At 45.1% G+C, this 17038-nt stretch overlaps 1 protein-coding gene across 8 annotated transcripts in view; it reads right to left on the reverse strand.

Moving 5' to 3' along the window:
* ITGAL (integrin subunit alpha L) overlaps nucleotides 1-17038 on the reverse strand; it is an 87341-nt gene that overhangs the window by 27536 nt on the left and 42767 nt on the right. For 6 of the 8 annotated variants that reach the window (XM_053260799.1, XM_053260796.1, XM_053260795.1 and 3 more), the window contains 9 exons: nucleotides 12189-12319; nucleotides 8265-8410; nucleotides 7678-7822; nucleotides 6085-6244; nucleotides 5428-5495; nucleotides 5203-5335; nucleotides 2571-2719; nucleotides 737-874; nucleotides 417-620 (listed from right to left, as the gene is read on the reverse strand). In XM_053260799.1, the coding sequence (XP_053116774.1) occupies nucleotides 417-620; nucleotides 737-874; nucleotides 2571-2719; nucleotides 5203-5335; nucleotides 5428-5495; nucleotides 6085-6244; nucleotides 7678-7822; nucleotides 8265-8410; nucleotides 12189-12319 (1274 nt within the window). Of the gene's footprint in view, nucleotides 1-416; nucleotides 621-736; nucleotides 875-2570; nucleotides 2720-5202; nucleotides 5336-5427; nucleotides 5496-6084; nucleotides 6245-7677; nucleotides 7823-8264; nucleotides 8411-11427; nucleotides 12154-12188; nucleotides 12320-15514; nucleotides 15661-17038 lie in introns of those variants that run through there. The other 2 variants (XM_053260802.1, XM_053260801.1) reach the window with 2 other exon arrangements.

Genomic DNA, 17038 nt, shown 5'->3' on the forward strand with positions numbered 1-17038 from the left:
CACGAGGGAAGGAAGCCCCCGCGTGCTCCTTCGGCCCAGTCTTTGGAATCTTTGACTGTAGAATGGTGTCTACAGTTTAGTAGTTCCCGAAGTTCAGGTAGCCAGAGCACACTTCTGTTCTGAATTAAAGGCACCCTTTGCTCTTACCCTCCAAAAATGTTTACTTTTAGCACATGAAAGAGTATGAATTGCAGCCCCCACATCAGTGGTTCTCATTGAGTCACTGTTCTGAGCACACCTCCTGACAGAGGAAGCCAAGCTAGAACAGAGTCACACAGAGATTCCTTGGTTAATGGTATCTTGGGCTCATAGGAGCCTTTAATTATTTAAATTGCTTTATCTCTTGTGGCAGCAGGCGAGCAGTTCTCTTGAAGCCCACTAGTGTTCAGATTACTTTTATAATCATATTCTGTTACCTGGCTATAATGCATATTCAGGGTCCTCCCATGTCCATTATAGATGTATATGACTCCATTCTCCTCATCTTCTAAAGGAGCTCCCACAGCCACATCTGTCCTTCCATCTCCATTGATGTCTGTCAGGTCTGCAATGGCCATTCCAAACCTGCCCAGGCGGTATCCTGTGTCCCCCTGAAGCTCCCCTTGGTGGACAAGACCGTTCTGGAAGGAGAGATGTTCTTAAACAGGGACTCTCTTTCAGAGTCATCAATTCTGAAAAGTGTTATGGGAATCTCATGGATGCACAGAATACACAGAGTGTGGCCCACTTTGCTCACCTGTCCCCAGCCATACACATAAACAAGACCCCCTCTCGCCTCAGTGAAATACAGGTGAGCCCCAATGAGGAGCAGGTCTGTTTCGCCATCGTTGTCTACATCCACTGGGCAAAGTACTGCCCCAAAATATGACCCAATCTGCAAAAGAAACATACAAATGTATGGGATTAAGGAGGAACTAGCACAGGGACCTTCAAGATGCATGGTAAGGAGAATCTGGATTGGGGCTTTTGGGATGCTGACTGACATCCAGAAAAATGCTTCAGTAGTGCAATGGACAAAGATGCACCCTCATAAGCTGGCCAGATGCTCAGAGTTGCTCAGCCTCTTGCACTCTTGGTCCACATGGTATCATGGCTTAGACTTCTGACTCAGAAGAGTCAGAGCAGGAGGACTTATCAGCTAGTGAGGGCTTAGAGGCACAGCCACAGGATTTGGCAGAGAAACCAGACTCTGGAGCTGAGGATTTGCAACAGCTGCCAGACATGACCTCTGATGGGAAACAGCTTGGGATTTCACCTGTCTTGAGACAACGTCTCAAGAGGCAGGCTCAGTGGGAGTCATGCAGGAGTAGGAGATCCCAAGAAAGAAAGCCAAAGTGCTGACTCAGGGAAGCCTGATTGGCTGCTGGTTCTCTTGAGCCATATATATTCAACAGTCTCTCATTGCTCTGATGCTGTTTGCAACTTTGTTGGCTGCAGATAGTGTGCTCTTGAATTTCAACCATTTCTATGTCCCAGTTTGCCTTGTCTGTACTTTCCTGCATTGTTCCCTTAATTCCTTGTTCTGTGTTCTTCACTTGTTTCATTCCTTGTTTAGTCTTTTCCTTCCACTTATTACTCAGTTAGTGTTAGAGCAGGGTACCTAGTTTCAGTTCAGGGGATTTAATCCATTGACTATTTGCTTTGTGAGCATTTTATTTTCCTTCATTCGGTTTTGCTGCTGCTTTCTGTTTACTCTCAGGGGGAGTGCTGAAGGGGGTTGTAAAATCCTGTTGGGTTAGCCGAGCTAACAGATTCACGACACATGTGCTGGTGTTCTGATTGTGTAGCAAGGATGGCAGACAGCTTTACATCATTCCCTGCAATGCATAGGGACTGAGGAAGACGTTTCACTGCAGCAGGCATGCCACAGGTGGCAAAAGCGCACCCTGTTGCAGCAGCACAACACCAGACCTGTTCACATGACTGTTGTGTGGGTAAGTCCAGCATCCTACCCACCTTCAGGAGCTGTGCACGTGCTCCAAATTTTTGGTCATGTGTGAGTTAAAAGCTAGGTCTTCTGGGAGGTGGGCACAGGCTCCGATGGCATCATCCTACCCAGCATATTACCAAGGCAGGAGCCAATACCGCTGGACCCTGTGTCTGCCTGCCACACAGTCACTTTCCTCTCCTCTGACCTAGCTTATAACTCACACAAATATGGAGTGCTTAACAGTCATGTAAACAAGCCTACCATCTGGAATGCACGATCCCAACTTAGCAGAACTAGCTAGCACCACGTTTGCACTAGTGCAGCATTAGTCAGGAGGAAATCTAACGAATGAGGCAGTGTGTTTTATTAATGTTGTAAGCCGCCCCGAGCAGTAGTTTAATGGAAGGGTAAAGGCTGCATTCTGCAGTTTCTGGACTATGTACAAAGACAGCCCCACAGAGAGCGCATTGCAGTAGTCAAGTCTGCATGCAGCTTCATGATGTTCATTTTTATCAGATGCTTTTATCTGAACATTAAAAACTTGGTTAGCTATTTTGGAGATTCACAAATGTCAGAAGACAGCATGTAATTTTTTTTAAACAAACAAATACAGAGTTCCCTAGTGCCCCATTCTCCTCACCTGCGGCCCTTCTATCTCCTGTGTTAAAGTCCAGTTGGTAGTGGTGAGGTTGACCTCAAAGATGAAGACCCGTCCTACATGCTGGTATCGGGGAGCACCAGCAGCATAGAACTCTTTTTGATTGTGCTTTAGGAATTTCACTGCATATCCTGAAAAGAAAAGAAAAATCATTCAACAGAGACAAAGGAGAAGGAGAAGGCATAAAGTGAAGGCACACCTGCATAACAAAAGTATACTTTACCCTCTACAACAGGGAGGATTAGTAACTTGCTAAGAGCACATAGGCTATATTGTGGAACTACGTAGGCAGTAGATGGCCCATGGTCCATGAGTTTGAGACCCCTGGGCTAGAAAATCATTTTAGCGCTATACAGGTGCAGGGGCGTATCTAGGGGTAGGGCAGGCAAGGCACGTGTCCTGGGCACCACTTGAAGGGGGGCGCCATTTTGTAATTATTATTTTTTAAATGGCTGCCAAAAACAAAATGGCCACCGTGCATGCTCAAATGGCCTCTGTGAGGCTCTAGGTCATGCCAGGCTTTGCAGAGGCCATTTGAGCATGCACGGTGGCCATTTTGTTTTCAGTAGCCTTTAAAAAAAAAAAAGATTATTTTTAAAAACGGCCACTGCACATGCTCAAATGGTCCCTGCAAGGCCCTGGAGGCCAGCGGGGTGAGGGGGAATCTTTGCAAAAAAAAACCCCCCAGCCTTTAGGAAGCCCCCCAAAGGGGCTATGGGTAAAAATAATAATAATAAAAATATAATATAAGACACTGTACACATATTCAGATTGGCACTATTTACAGAGAATCAGGGCTTGTGAATACTGAGCTGACGCTTAAGAGCTAGGATTGTATTCATTTGCTCTTACTTTGCTTCTTGTGATAAGTGAGTTAAATGTGATGTCTTGCTAATATGGCTATTAATGGTGAGTTTGTCTTTGAATCAGTGTGAAACCCTTAATATTAAGGCCCACTGGGAGTTTCTTGCTCTCTTTCTCTCATTTTAACTGTCTTTCTGAAAGACTAGAATATATTCCAAGCAGTGACACAGTTTACTCTGCATATCCTTTAATTATTAACAGAGTATCTAGGAAAAGTCAAATTCTCCATTGATTTTTAAAACTTATGTAATGGTGATGCTACAATGCATAGTAGAGAATTAGACAGGCACTTCTGTTTAGTTTTCCAAGTACATCTCCACATAGTATTTGGGTATTTCATGAGCCCCCACATACTGAAATTTGTAGTTTTCCAGCATTTTTTGGTCTGGCTGTTAAATAGTTTTTGAAATATTAAAAGATTAATGAGCTTGACTTGTATTTTTCAGTTGATATTATGGTAAAGTTATCTGAAAGATGGGTGTCAGATGCTTGGACAGGGGGCGCAATTTCAGTCTTTGCCCTAGGTGCTATTTTCCCTAGATACGCCTCTGTACAGGTGGCCCTTGTTATCCACAGGGATTCCATTCCCACCAATTTCAGTGGATAACAAAACCACGGATAATGAGTACGCAAGTCAATGGCAACTGGGGGATTAGGTTCCTGGAGGGCAAAAAAGGGCAAGAAATCCAATAAAAAGGCTGAAATTGGAGAAATAATGTACCTTGCCATGCTCTGCAGGTCCCCATCTATCCAGCAATGTCCCCCCCAAACTCCCAATTGTGCCAATTTTCCATGAAAAATCATGGGGGGGGGGGAGGTTTGAGTAAAGAGCCACAAAATGGCTCCGATCAGCAAAATGGTGGCTGGAAATGACTTCTGAGGTCATTTCTGTCTGGGAACCATGGATAACCGAATTTAAACCCCTTTTAAACACATATATACCGAGACCGAGTGCACGTGGCCTGACCACGGATCTGTGAAATGGCGGGTGCTAGGACCGCATATAACAACCTGGGTTAATCAGAAGATTAGGAACATAAGAAGCTGCCTTATATTGGTCCATCTACCTCAGTATTGTCTACACTGACTGGCAGCAGCTCTCTAAGGTTTCAGGCAGGAATCTTTCCCAGCTCTACCTGGAAATGCTGCCAGGGATTGAATCCGGGACCTTCTGCATGCAAAGCAGATGCTCTACCACTGAGCTACAGTCCCATCCCCAACTGTTTTTTTCTAATGGCAGTTGTGGTCTCAACAGCACAATCTATGCAGGAAGCAAGTCCCATCAATGGGGCTTACTCCCATAAAATGCACATAGGTTTGCAGCCACATCATTAAAGTGGGGAGGTTCTGGTGGGAGGAAATGATGAATTAAGAATCAGCAACCATGTCCAGAAAAGCAGGAGACACTTAAAAGCAAATCAAACATTTGTTTCTTTTGCTTGTCTCTTTGAAAACAGAGGCACTTCTAAGAAGCATAGTTGTGCTTCAACAACACACCCCAGCCCTGTTCCAAGCTCCACAGGAGCCAGATATAGCTCAGTCAAAGCGGAGGGGGCAGGGGATGCTGTGGAAATTTGAAAGACCAGAAACAACTGGATTTAATTTTTGTAAAAACCCAGACGTGAATTATCATTCCTCTTTCTATACTATAAAAGACCAACACACACACACCCAGCACAGAGACCTAAAAGGAAGGATCCAGACAGCTGTGGGATGTAGTATTTGGGGAATACCAGCTTGCCCTACTCACCCAAGTAGGCTGCTACCATATCCTTCTTGGCCAAGGGGGCGGTGATGAACCTTTCACTGATGAAATCATTTTGCGGTTCTAACAGTCCCCCGGCCCAGTTGTCAGCACCCACAGCACCCAAGACCACCCGGCCCTACATTGTGGAGAGGGGGAGAAACAAGTTTTGAAATGCATGATGGGGCCAAGAATTCACATTCCACACCACACATCCCGCTTCTGCCTCACCTGGGATATATCTGCACTGAATCCACTGGATGATAACTCCAAGTGGAAGGAGCCGCTGTCACTGGTACCTGCAACATACACAGATGGGGGAAAAATACATCTTTGTGTAGACAACTGCCCCTTCCTATCCCAGAAGGAGCTACAACTGTGCACCATGGAGGAAAATGAAAGCTGTGGGGGAGGGGGAAGAAGGGGTGGGGCTGCAAAGAACCAATCAAATTTAGGAATGGATGGAGACCACGGCTATAGCTTCATCACTACCACAGTGTGCAGTAGTAATCATGGGAGTGTGCCTCTGAGCATGTTTAGAATGCACTTATCTCTCCACCAAGTTATCCCAGCCAATGCACATCTGAGAGTAGGGGGCATGGCTTCTGGGTTAGAGGATGTGACTTCTAGAAAGGCAGGAGCCCTAGCACCCCTCTTTTCAGAAATTAAGCTTGGCCACTAGGGGAACATCTGTCTGACAGGTGGTTTGTCCTTTTGGCACACATGGATGTGCAAACTGAAGCTTCAGACACACCATGCAATGCAGATGCCTGAAGCTTGTACCATAGAATGGGAGTCTGCCAGAAGTTAATGACTGGCCTCTTTCTTTGTAGCAGGTAACCTTTGAATCTGGGCTAAGCTTCTATTTCAAAAGGCTGGATTCCGTACCATTCCCATCTGCAGTTACACCTTCGATGGCATAGATCTTGGACTGGAGATCAGTAAAGCTGGTTTTGAGCTGCTCAAATGTGTCAAGGTGCTTCACAAACTGCTCCTTGGGCGTTGAGGCAAACACTTCAGACTCACTCTTCTTGAACTTCTGCCCAATCTGGGGAAGCAATTAATTGCTAAATGACACAAAGGCAAGACTCTGGGATTTCCATACACAGCTGAGGAGGAGTGGGGAGAACAAGGCACCACCTAGTAAGGCCCCTCATTATAGGCTTCTCTTCCCCTAAGCATAAAAAGCCCAGTGGCTGCACCACAGGGTTCAGGTTCCCTTGGCTGAATGAGCACTGGAGATGTCTGGTTCCTCCAGACGCTTTGTTTCATTTTCCTTATTGAAATTGCACACCCACTCCTTTCCAGCTGCTGTTTGCCCTGGAGGGCCAAATGGGCAAGCACCTGTATGCTCCCCACTGCCTTGTGGGGCAAGGAGCATCTTGAGCAAGGGCATTTCAGTTAGGAAAATGGTGTATAGAGAAAAGGCTAACCTTCCTCCCGTAGCAACATGGGCCCTATTCAGACATTCTGTTGTGTATGATGAGTGTACAATGTACATAGGTACAGATCTGTACAGAGGTACAGTTATCCACTTGTTATGTTTAACACAGGTTTTTGTTTTTATTTATGTAAAATATTTGTATCTTGTCCCTCAGGGCGATACAGCTTGGGACAGCTCACAAAGACAATAAAACAGATAAAGCAATATAAAATTAATAAAATTCTGTTAAAAACTAGACTCAGTTAAACTCAGATTTACAGTTTAAAAACCTACTGGTCCCAGACCGAAAATAAAAACTAAAAAGCCTCTCTAAAAAGATGGCTCTTTAAATGTTTCTTTAAAAACCTGAGGGAGGAAGCATGGTGAAGTTCATCCAGGAGTACATTCCAAACTGAGGGGCCACAACCAAAAAGGTACAGCACTTCACTCTCTGTCTGTACCATGCATTTGAGGGACCTGTACCCAGGTTCACTTTTTAAAACAACGCAGGTACAGTCATTTACACAAAAATATATATGAGTGTAGCAACACTGGCACACTCGAACAACGTAATGTCTGAATAAGGCTAGAGTCCTAATCTGAATTGCACAGCCCGTCCACCCCACCCCCAATTGGGGAAGCCTCCTTGGTAGCAACCATGACAACTGGCTCCCTGAAGCAGAGCACCAAATGGTGCCCCTTCCCTTTTCTTAAAAAAAAAAAAAATTAAAACCACCCAGGCCTATCCTTCAAATATCTCCCCTTTCCTTCCCCGCCCCACTTCCTATTGGGAAGGGAAGAGAAAAAGCAACACAGTGCTTACTCGTCTTCTTTTCTCTGTATCCTTGGTGGAATTGCTGGGTGGGCTGCTGTGCTGTCCCTGAGAAGAGGCCCATAGACTGCCACTTGAAGGCGTCTGCTTCACCTTGCTTCGTGGTAGCATGGCCCTGAGGCTTCTGGATACCTTACCAGGGTTCCTCAACCTTCGGTCCCCAGATGTTGTTGGACACCAACTCCCATCATCCCCAGCCACTATGTCCAAAGGGCCATTGCCTTACCCCAATGATGAAGCGTGTAATCGCCTTATTCTTTGCTGCGCTTATGCCCCCAGTGTCTATATCAGTGGCCTGTCCATCTGTGATGATGATAATTGCTTTGTTTGCCTGTGGTCGCATGCCGCACTCAGGTGTGAAAATGGTATCCCTGCCATCAGCAAACAGGAGAATGGTTATTCATGTTCACACAAACAAGTCTTACAGCTTTAACAAACTCTTAGAATTCAGGAGCAGGGCTTCCTTTCAGGGTAGATGGGAAGGCTCCCACTCCATCTCTGCCCAGCCCTACAACTTGCCTTGATAGTCTGAGATCATGGCCTAAACAAATGTTTTCAAACTATTAGAGTGCACAGCCTATGGTGGTACCCCAGTGTCACTGCTATCTTCTGCCAGTCCCCTGTATGTGATGGTTCCTGCTCCCTTTCATGACTGCAACTGAACAAAATAGGCTACAGGGGTGACTCAGTATATTGGGCAATCTCTTGGCTTATATATTCTGTCAAAGGCATGCTGCCCTGGGCTCCACTCCACCCCTTCCCAAGCTGCTCCATTCCTGATCACCCTTCTCAATTGAAAGTAAAACTACTCACACTACGAACTTGATCGCCTTGTAAGTATTTGTGATGCTTTTCTCATGTTGCACATTGGCCAAGAGTTTTCGAGGGTTGGGGTCTCTGATATAAGCATTAAAATCAAAGGCGGTGGTCGTGGACTGCGAAAACTGCACAGCAGCAAACTGGAGTTTTGGAAGGAAAAACAGAAGAAGCACCATTGTAGTAGACGTTATTGCACTGTGGGGCTAAGTTGTGGGACTAAGGGACACTGTGGATCACAGATAGTGAGAATACACTGGTTTCCATCCTGACCTTTCCAATCGTGGCGATTTAAATGCCAAAAAGTCAAGCCTCAAAATTTTAAAGCATGTTGGAGCCACCTACCACATTCTCCATGCCCTGCCCCCTAGGCTGCAACACTAGGGCAGCCCATCAGTACACCAGGTGGATGGGACCTAGAGAGCAGCTGCTGGGAATTCTGGGAACAAGAAGGGGGTTCTTTGTTGGAGAGAAGTGCATGCAAAATGGCTTAGTGAGGGGCAATGGGGTTTTGCTCCCTCATGCTCAAAGCTGGCATGGAGGTTTCTTTCATAGAGTAACTCTGTAAATCTTTAAAAGAAAGGATTGCAAGAAGCTTGATTCTCCTCAGGAATTGGGTGAGTTCAAGGAAAAGGGAATTCAGCACAGGGAACAGTTTGTTAGATTTTGCGTTAGAAACTTATATTTCTTGTGTGTGTGCATGCTTTTGCATATTCCTGATACAGTTCTATTGTTGTTTACCTGTAACGTAACTAAAATAAGAAACACTAGGCTATACCCACCCTACCTAGGGCATTGCAAAAGACTCTATAAACATTTAAGCGTGCATTAAGACAACCTGTTTTTGTAACCTACTAAGTATTTTTGACTGTATTTAAGAAAGCTCAAAGCCTCAGACGGAAGCAGTCTATAGCAGTGTTTCTCAAACTTTTTGGAGTCAAGGACCGCTAAATTCTTCGTGCAGAGTTTCAAGGACCGCTACATTCTTCATGCGCAGTTTCCCGGACCAGCAGTTAGTAAAGGGGTTGGTTTCAAGTCTGTCTATCTATCTATCTATCTATCTATCTATCTATCAGACTTCTATACTGCCCCAAACATGCATCTCTGGGCAGTTTAGAATGAAAATAATATAAGCATTAAAATAATTAAATTTGGAATCTTTTGCAAACATGGAATATTAGGGGTTCTTAACCTTGGGTCCCTCAGTTAAACTCCCATAACCCCCAACAACAATGGCATTTGGCCATTATGGCTGGAGATTATGGGAGTAGAAGTCCACCAACGTCTGGGTACCCAAGGTTGAGAACCCCTGAATCTAAAAGCCTGGGTGAACAAATTTGTCTCCAGTATGTCTTCAGTATGTGTGGGGTGGGGATGGAGGTGCTTCTGATTACTCAGTGGAGAGGGTATGTTGGGCCATTAGAAAAATTCAAAAGCTACATGGGGCCAATGAAAACAACATACAAGCAAGCCCCACTGATGCAAGAGGGAAACAGCGTTCCCTCTCAAGGCGCCTCGACCACAACAGGCAGCTGGGTTTCAATCAACCAACCTTTGGCTGCAAATAATGAGCATGCAAGAACCAGCAGCCCTTCAAGTGGCGCCCACTGCCATACCTTTTCCTCCATGCCCCCGCACCGCATACAGTTTGAAGCTGTAAAGATAGGGAATAAGATAGCTGTAGGAAGATCTCAGCAGCACATGGAGACAAGGCACAAGAAGGGTTCCATGCCTCCGTGATACTCTTCCTCTTCCGTGCCATGTGCAAAATTTAGGAAGTGAGTGCCTTGATTTCAGTTGGGGGGGGGGGTTTGACTCCCAGTCAGGGACCGGCACTCAAGCCTTCAGGGACCGGCAGCAGTCCAGGGACCGGTGGTTGAGAAACACTGGTCTATAGTAATTGAGTAAAACTGGGGATTTTTTTTTAGTTCTTTCCTTTTTACAAGCCTCTCCAAGTTGGTTTTTAACTCAGAAAACGTCCTTAAATGTTCAGCATCAGTTTTCTCAACACGTGTAGGCTTGTACTTGGACAATTTTTGAACTTGTCCAAGAGCCAAGTTAAGAGACTTTTCCCTGGGATTCCACCCTGAGCCCAGGGAGGTTCAAGCTCTGTTGATAAAAGGGGTGGTGGTGGCAGCCTTTTGAACTTACCGATAAGACAGGATAGTTTTAGGAGACGCCTAGCCAGGTAGCTAAGCAGGGATGATTCAGCATTTCTTTCCCCCACATGATCTTGCTCTGAGACAAAGGCTTTAATCCGCTACAGCATGTTTACTTGGAAATAAATCCCACTGTATTCAGTGGGGCTTACTCTCAGGAAGGTCCACCAAAAAATGCAGTCAAGTCACTAAAGTGGAACAGGTGGAACAAGTGGCCAGGAGGATACTATTTCAGGAAGTGATTAATTACAGATAGCAAAAATGTCCAAATACATTTAAAACCATATCAAATTGTTTCTTTTGTTTCTTCCATCCAAGCTCCATAAGGGTCTTGGCAGTAGTGGGAGATGAAATGCTGCAGAAGTTTAGTAAACTGGAACTGCGTTAACCTGAACGTGCACAGAAAATCTTTATCTTATTTTATTTTTAATTTAGTGCAGATGTGGAGATAGTGTGAAGCTCAGTGGAGGAACAGAGAGAAGTACAGACAGCCAGTGGGCAACCCAACCTTCTGACCCCTAGAGTGGACAGAAAATAGCAACATGAATGCAGCAAATAAAACCACAAAAACTGCTGCATACGGAAGCCCCCTTCCTCTTCCGCATGCAAGGTAAATCTGGAAACCCTCAGAAGTAAGTGATATCTGGAAAATACCCCTAGACTCAGTTTTGCTTTAGTTGACATATGCTACGCCATTTTAGATTGCTAATACAGAGCCACAGGCTCTAAGACTGCCCTGACATGTCTTCCTACACGGTGGGGGGATCTGGCTAGCTGCTATCAGCGTTCTCATGTATTCCCCCTTTCTCACACTCCTATGTTACTTTTGTATCCTGAACTCAGCAACAGTCATGAAGTGATAGGCCATCCTATTCTTTCCCTTTGGTGGGAAAGAGGGTTGTTTCCCTTGCTCAGAATAACGATGCATAGTTTTAGGAATGTAAAGTGGTAACAATGTCAGTCATTGTTTGATGTAGAAGCTTGCTATGATGATGTATCACCTGACTGTCTCCTGCCCTTTGATTTGCTGGAAGTGTGAAACTTGTTGTCATTTTGTATATATACTTAGAGCAGATTCCATTTTGGGTTGCTCTACCTTGCTGCATTTGATATAAAGCATCACCTTTCTTGTATTCTGCAGAATATAATAAAGTAAGTTAGATCTCCTCTTGGTGTAATCAGTTGGCATCGTTGCACCAGGTGCTTGAACCCTTTGCAGTTATCATAAGCTCAGAAAAGTGTACTATCCAGAAAGGTCACAGCTCTTAACACTCATGGGCCCTTATGCATTCCATACACTTATTAATCTCGGAAAAGCAACTGGAATAACTTTGCTTTTCCTTTAGGAGGGGGAAAAATGCTGTGTGCACACTCTTGCTTCTGGCTGTAAACAGTCACAGAGGAAAGAGAAAGGGCAAGCGTGCACACATGGTATGTACTGCTGCAGCAAGCTCCCCCAGGGTTCTGTTAAGCACGGGAGAGGCAAGCCGCCATTGTACTCTACTACTGTTTTTGCTGCATGAAAGTATCCTGTAGCAACCAAGCTACCTCAGCTGCATGTCTCTGAGGGCTTTGAAAGGCTGGGCTGGACAGGAAAGAGAGCTCAGCGGTAGTGAGAGTTTTGGTGAGTATGTGCCAAAAACAGCACTCAAAAATAACTCTAAGGGGAAACTCTGAAGCTGGCAGACACAGGCCCGAAGTACCATGGCCTGTCACCCGCCCCCCGTTTCTCAAGGCCTGAAGCCTGACAAAGAGAGCATACGTGTATGGTGCTGTTGCGCAGTTGCTCCATCACGTCTATCATGAACGACAGCGTGGTGTTGAACTGGGCATTTGTCATGCTTTCCGATCCATCGAAGAGAAACACCAGGTCCAAGTTTCCTTTCAGGCATTCTGTGGGGTGAAGAGAGAGAGATTGGGTAGCTCAAATGGAACAGAAGGTGGGTGGGGGGAGAGACCCCAGGGAGGGTTAACGAGGAAAGAGAGAGAGGGCAATTGGGTGCGAAGAGGGGAGGACGCTGTGGCACCGGAGTCCTGAGTTCTCAAAAAAGCAGGAGTCTTTGTCTGCACGCCTTTGTTACCCAGACTATGTACAAGAGAGAAGCAGACATTAAAGATGGCTGACATCCCCACAAAGCACTTGTGAAAGGAAGTCATGCTAGCACAAAGCTGATGCACTAGCCATTTGCACTGTTTGGAGCTTGCATTCCAGATTCGTGTTGTGCTACCACAAGCATGTTTGCCCTTATGCAACAGTACATCTCATTTCTTTCCAATGGAATTTTGGTGTAAATTGCACAAATCCCTCCTTGCTTTTTTAGTGCAATGCCACAATCTTCTTGTGCTGGTGCAACTTTGCTCCTTACACAAACGTTTCATTAGTCAGGAGGAAGGATGTCAGCCAACGTCTTGAAATGGTGTCAGGCTTTTTCTAATAATGAAACAAAGCAATAACATCTTGTTTCACAGCTAATTTTTAACCAGGGCAATGTTTTGATTCAAGCAAAGGCTATAGGGCTGGCAACCGTGACTTCACCCACTCATCTATTCCTACACATGCCAAGATGTAAACCACCTAGAGACACGAGTTGTAGGTGGTATATAAACCCACAAATAAATAAAGGGCTCCGTTAACCCCTGCTCCTCAACATGAGCAGCAACAGAGCGCTCGGCAATATTCTCCCTTTGTCTCAGCTGGGCAAAGGGCTCTTTAGCCTTTTCCTCTCCAACATGAGCAGCAAATTATTTTTTCACACATCTCAACTTGTATACCCCATGGGGTATATTTGCAAAAATACAGTATTGGTCCATCTGTCCCAGTATTGCCTACTCTGATGGGCAGCAGTTTTCCAAGGTCTCGGGTAGGTATATTTTCCAGCCCTACATGCTGGAGATGCTGCCAGGATTGAACCTGGGACGCTCTGCAAACCAAGCAAATGCTCTGCCACCAAATTACAGCCCCATCCCTTTGGCCACCTTGCCATCTACTACCAACTGCCTTTCCTTGCCTCACTGCAGCTTGCTGTTCATTTCCCCCTCCTCACCCTACTGGAGTATACCTCTTCTCCTCCCCTGCCCCCGCCCCCCCGGTTTAGGCTACAAATGCCCCAGCTGCCACTGCCTGGCTTGGTGGCGGAATCTGAGAGTGCTCACTGTGTTGCCAGCACGGCCCAAGAATGCTGAGCACCCATCCACAGGTGGGGGGTAGGCATCATACTGTACTTTGCTTCAGGCTGCAGAATTCTGGGACTGTCCCTGACTGGGTGGTCTCTGCTGGGGAATAGATGGGGAGGCCCCGGAGGAGGCAGATTGATTGGTCTCCAGGGCTGCCAATAGTAGCTTAAACCAGCAATAAATAGAATGCGAAATGTCTTTGTATGAGGTGAGTTTTGGCTATGGAAGAACTGAGAGTTAATCAGACTTGGCATCTGTTGCAGGGAGACTCTTCTCTGGGCCAATCACCTATCTCTCAGCCTAACCTACTTCACAGGGTGGTTGTGAGGATAAATGTAACCATGCACATTTATGGGCTTCTTGGAAAAATAAATAAATAAATAAATATTTTCCAACAATCCACATTCTCCCTAGGAGAGTTAGGATGAGCCTGCAGTGTGCTTCTTCACTGTTTAACTCAGCAGGTCTCTGCAAAATACTTTGCAGAAAATATTCCTAAGCAACAATGATCAACCTCAGAAGTCCTTTATTCTCTGAAGGTGGAATTACTTCCTAAACACCAAAAATAATTTATTGGCAACCACTTCTCATCTGGGTTTTTAGTCTTTGCTTAATCTTGAGATTTCTAAATAATGGTTTCAAAACCTCACCTTCCTCTTTCTCACATCCAGTGAGATCTATCTGACCTGATGCACTTATCTCTTTATCTCCCATCTAGAGTTGCTAACTGACTTGGAAAAAGGAACAGAGTCTGCTATTGGTTGTGATTCAAGGTCCTACTTTGGGGGGTGCCCAGGTTGTCTGAGGAACTATGTATAGCCAGAAGGAGCAGGGTCTCCTCTGTGGTGGCACCAGTTCTTGGGCATTCCCTCCCCGTGAAGGCCAGTCAAGACTCTACAATCTATACCTTTAGGCACCAGGTTAAAATGTGACTGTTTAGGAAGGCTGATGGTGTTGGCTGAGTTGCAGAGCTGCTTACTGAGCTTTTACTGGGAGTTTCTCTGTTGATTATTGTAATTTTATCTGTTTTATTTATGATTACTTTTATTATTATTATCAGGTTTGTTTCTATAAGCAAAAACCAGGAGAGATCCTTTCAAAATAAATAATATGCAGAAATTGGCAGGTGAAGCTTATTATAGGACGGAGCCAAAGGCGATCCACAGGCAATTGCTCTCCATCAAAATGTTTTTTAAAGGGACAATTGCAGTGCTGATATGAAGACGAAAAGCCTGTTTTGTATCTGCTTCACTTGTAAACACCAAGTGTCTTTTGCAGATTTAACTGAGAAGTGTATGTAGAACTCAATTTCACTCCTCTTTTTTCCTTCTGCCCTTCTGACTCCACTCCCACACTCTCTACACAATCCCCACAGAGACAAACTTCTAAATTACAACACTGATTATCATGATATAACTCCAGCCTGCTGTCTTCACTTGATGTTACAACTGGGCAATCAAATGCAGAGTAAGACAGAGTTCCTGTGCCTTTACTGTTGTGGAGGTGAGGGAATTTCAATCACAGCTGCTTTTCTCACCAGCACTAGGTTCATAGGGAGCTACTGGCCACATGCCTTTGTGGGCCCTCATAGGGGTGAGTTGGTGGTGCAGCCTCAGGGGTGGGGGCAGTGGACCAGATGCAACAGTAGGTGGCACCAACATGGCTGTCAAGGAAGACCTCCAAGACACCACAACCATTAGAGGGAGTCTCCACAAGGGCTTGGGGGACGATTGGGGGCAGTGGCAGTGGCTTGGAGCACTTCTTAGTGGCATGCTGGCAGTTGCCATATTTTTTCACCAGGGCCTTGGCCATGGGCCCTTTGATGGCTTTGGGCCCTTGGCCAGCGTCCAATTTGGCCGAGCCCTGATAACAAGTCTCACCTGCTGAAATCTCTTCTGTTAAAAATACATGTACCTGGGCAGCCTAATGATGACCTGCTCCTTCACCCCCCATCTTTTGTCCTCTGTAAAGACTAAAGCAGAGTTCTGTTCTTCACTGTCTGAGATCTGGCTGGTCAATATTCCAACACCACCCTCTGCTATTATCATTCATAGGTTTGTCTGCAAGACAAATTCAGTCCAATTTCAAACAGATTTGAGATCTTCTTCAGAGACGCTACTCTGCGTATCCTGCCAAACAGGTGAGGTGGGTGGCTACTAGGAACAGGGCCTTTTCGGTGGTGGCACCCCATTCCTGGAATAGCTTCCCCAGTGAGGCCTGCCTAGTACCATCACTTTGCTCCTTTACATGCCAGGTGAAGACCTTTCTGTTCACCCAGATCTTTTAAAATAGGTTTTAAGAAAAGTTTTTGACATGCTTTTGTATTTTATTGTAATCTTTTGTTTTATGTGTTTTAATTGTATGTTTTATTGCATTGTTGTTTTATCATGAGCTACCCAAAGAACAATTTGTTACGGGGTAGCTAAAAAAGTTGGTTATGGTTGTTATTTTTATTATTTGGGTGGTCACTGTTGGTGGGGGGGGAATGCTGGACTGGATAGGTCTTGGCCTGATCCAGCAGGACTCTTCTTATATTGTGTTCAGCTCACAATGTGCCACAAGCAAAGAGAGCAGGCGCACAACATCAAGGTGCCTAAGGAACACATAGAATGCCAGATGGCGACAACAAGTGAGCCACATTGCATTTTCAGGGAAAATGAAACCCAAATCTGTCAATAGAACTCTGGCAAGAATGTTTATTGAGCTGTTCCTGATGGCCTCTCACAGTTTAAAGAATCTTCCTCTCTTGCACATTGGCCTTTTCCCCTTCTGCTTGATGCAGTCTTGTGGTAAGGAGCTGTGGGCTGAGAAGTCCCTGACCATGAAGGTGAATGTGACCATGAAGTGGCCTTGTCAAGCCACGGTTGCCTCAGCCTGCCCCTGCCCCCATCCTAAGGAGAGCAACCTGCTTGACAGAGTTGTATAATAGTATTATTTATTTATTTACATTTTATATCTCACTCTTCCTCCAAGGAGCCCAGAGCGGTGTAGTAGTAGTAGTAGTAGTAATATTTCTTGTTTATATAGTCAGACAGGTGTTATTAACTGGTTTGTTTTAACCAGACATCGGGTCCTTCCCAAGGACCTGGGATGGCTGAATTTTATTATCAATATTGTTGTTATAGATATAACAACAATATTGATAATAAAATTCAGCCATCCCAGGTCCTTGGGAAAGACTCAGTTTTGTTGTTGTTGTTGTTATCAAAGCCAATTTTGTTGTTGTTGTTGTTGTTGTTAACAACAACAACAACACTGAGTCCTTCCCAAGGACCTGGAATGGCTGAACTCAATGTTGTTATTATTATTATTATTATTTCTTGTTTTCACAGTCAGACAGGTGTTATTGACTGGTTTGTTTTATCCAGACATCGAGTCCTTCCCAAGGACCTGGGATGGCTGAATTTTGTCATCAATACTGTTGGTTATTATAGATAT

The sequence above is a fragment of the Hemicordylus capensis genome, chromosome 6, assembly GCF_027244095.1.
Source record: "Hemicordylus capensis ecotype Gifberg chromosome 6, rHemCap1.1.pri, whole genome shotgun sequence".
Lineage (NCBI taxonomy): Eukaryota > Metazoa > Chordata > Lepidosauria > Squamata > Cordylidae > Hemicordylus > Hemicordylus capensis.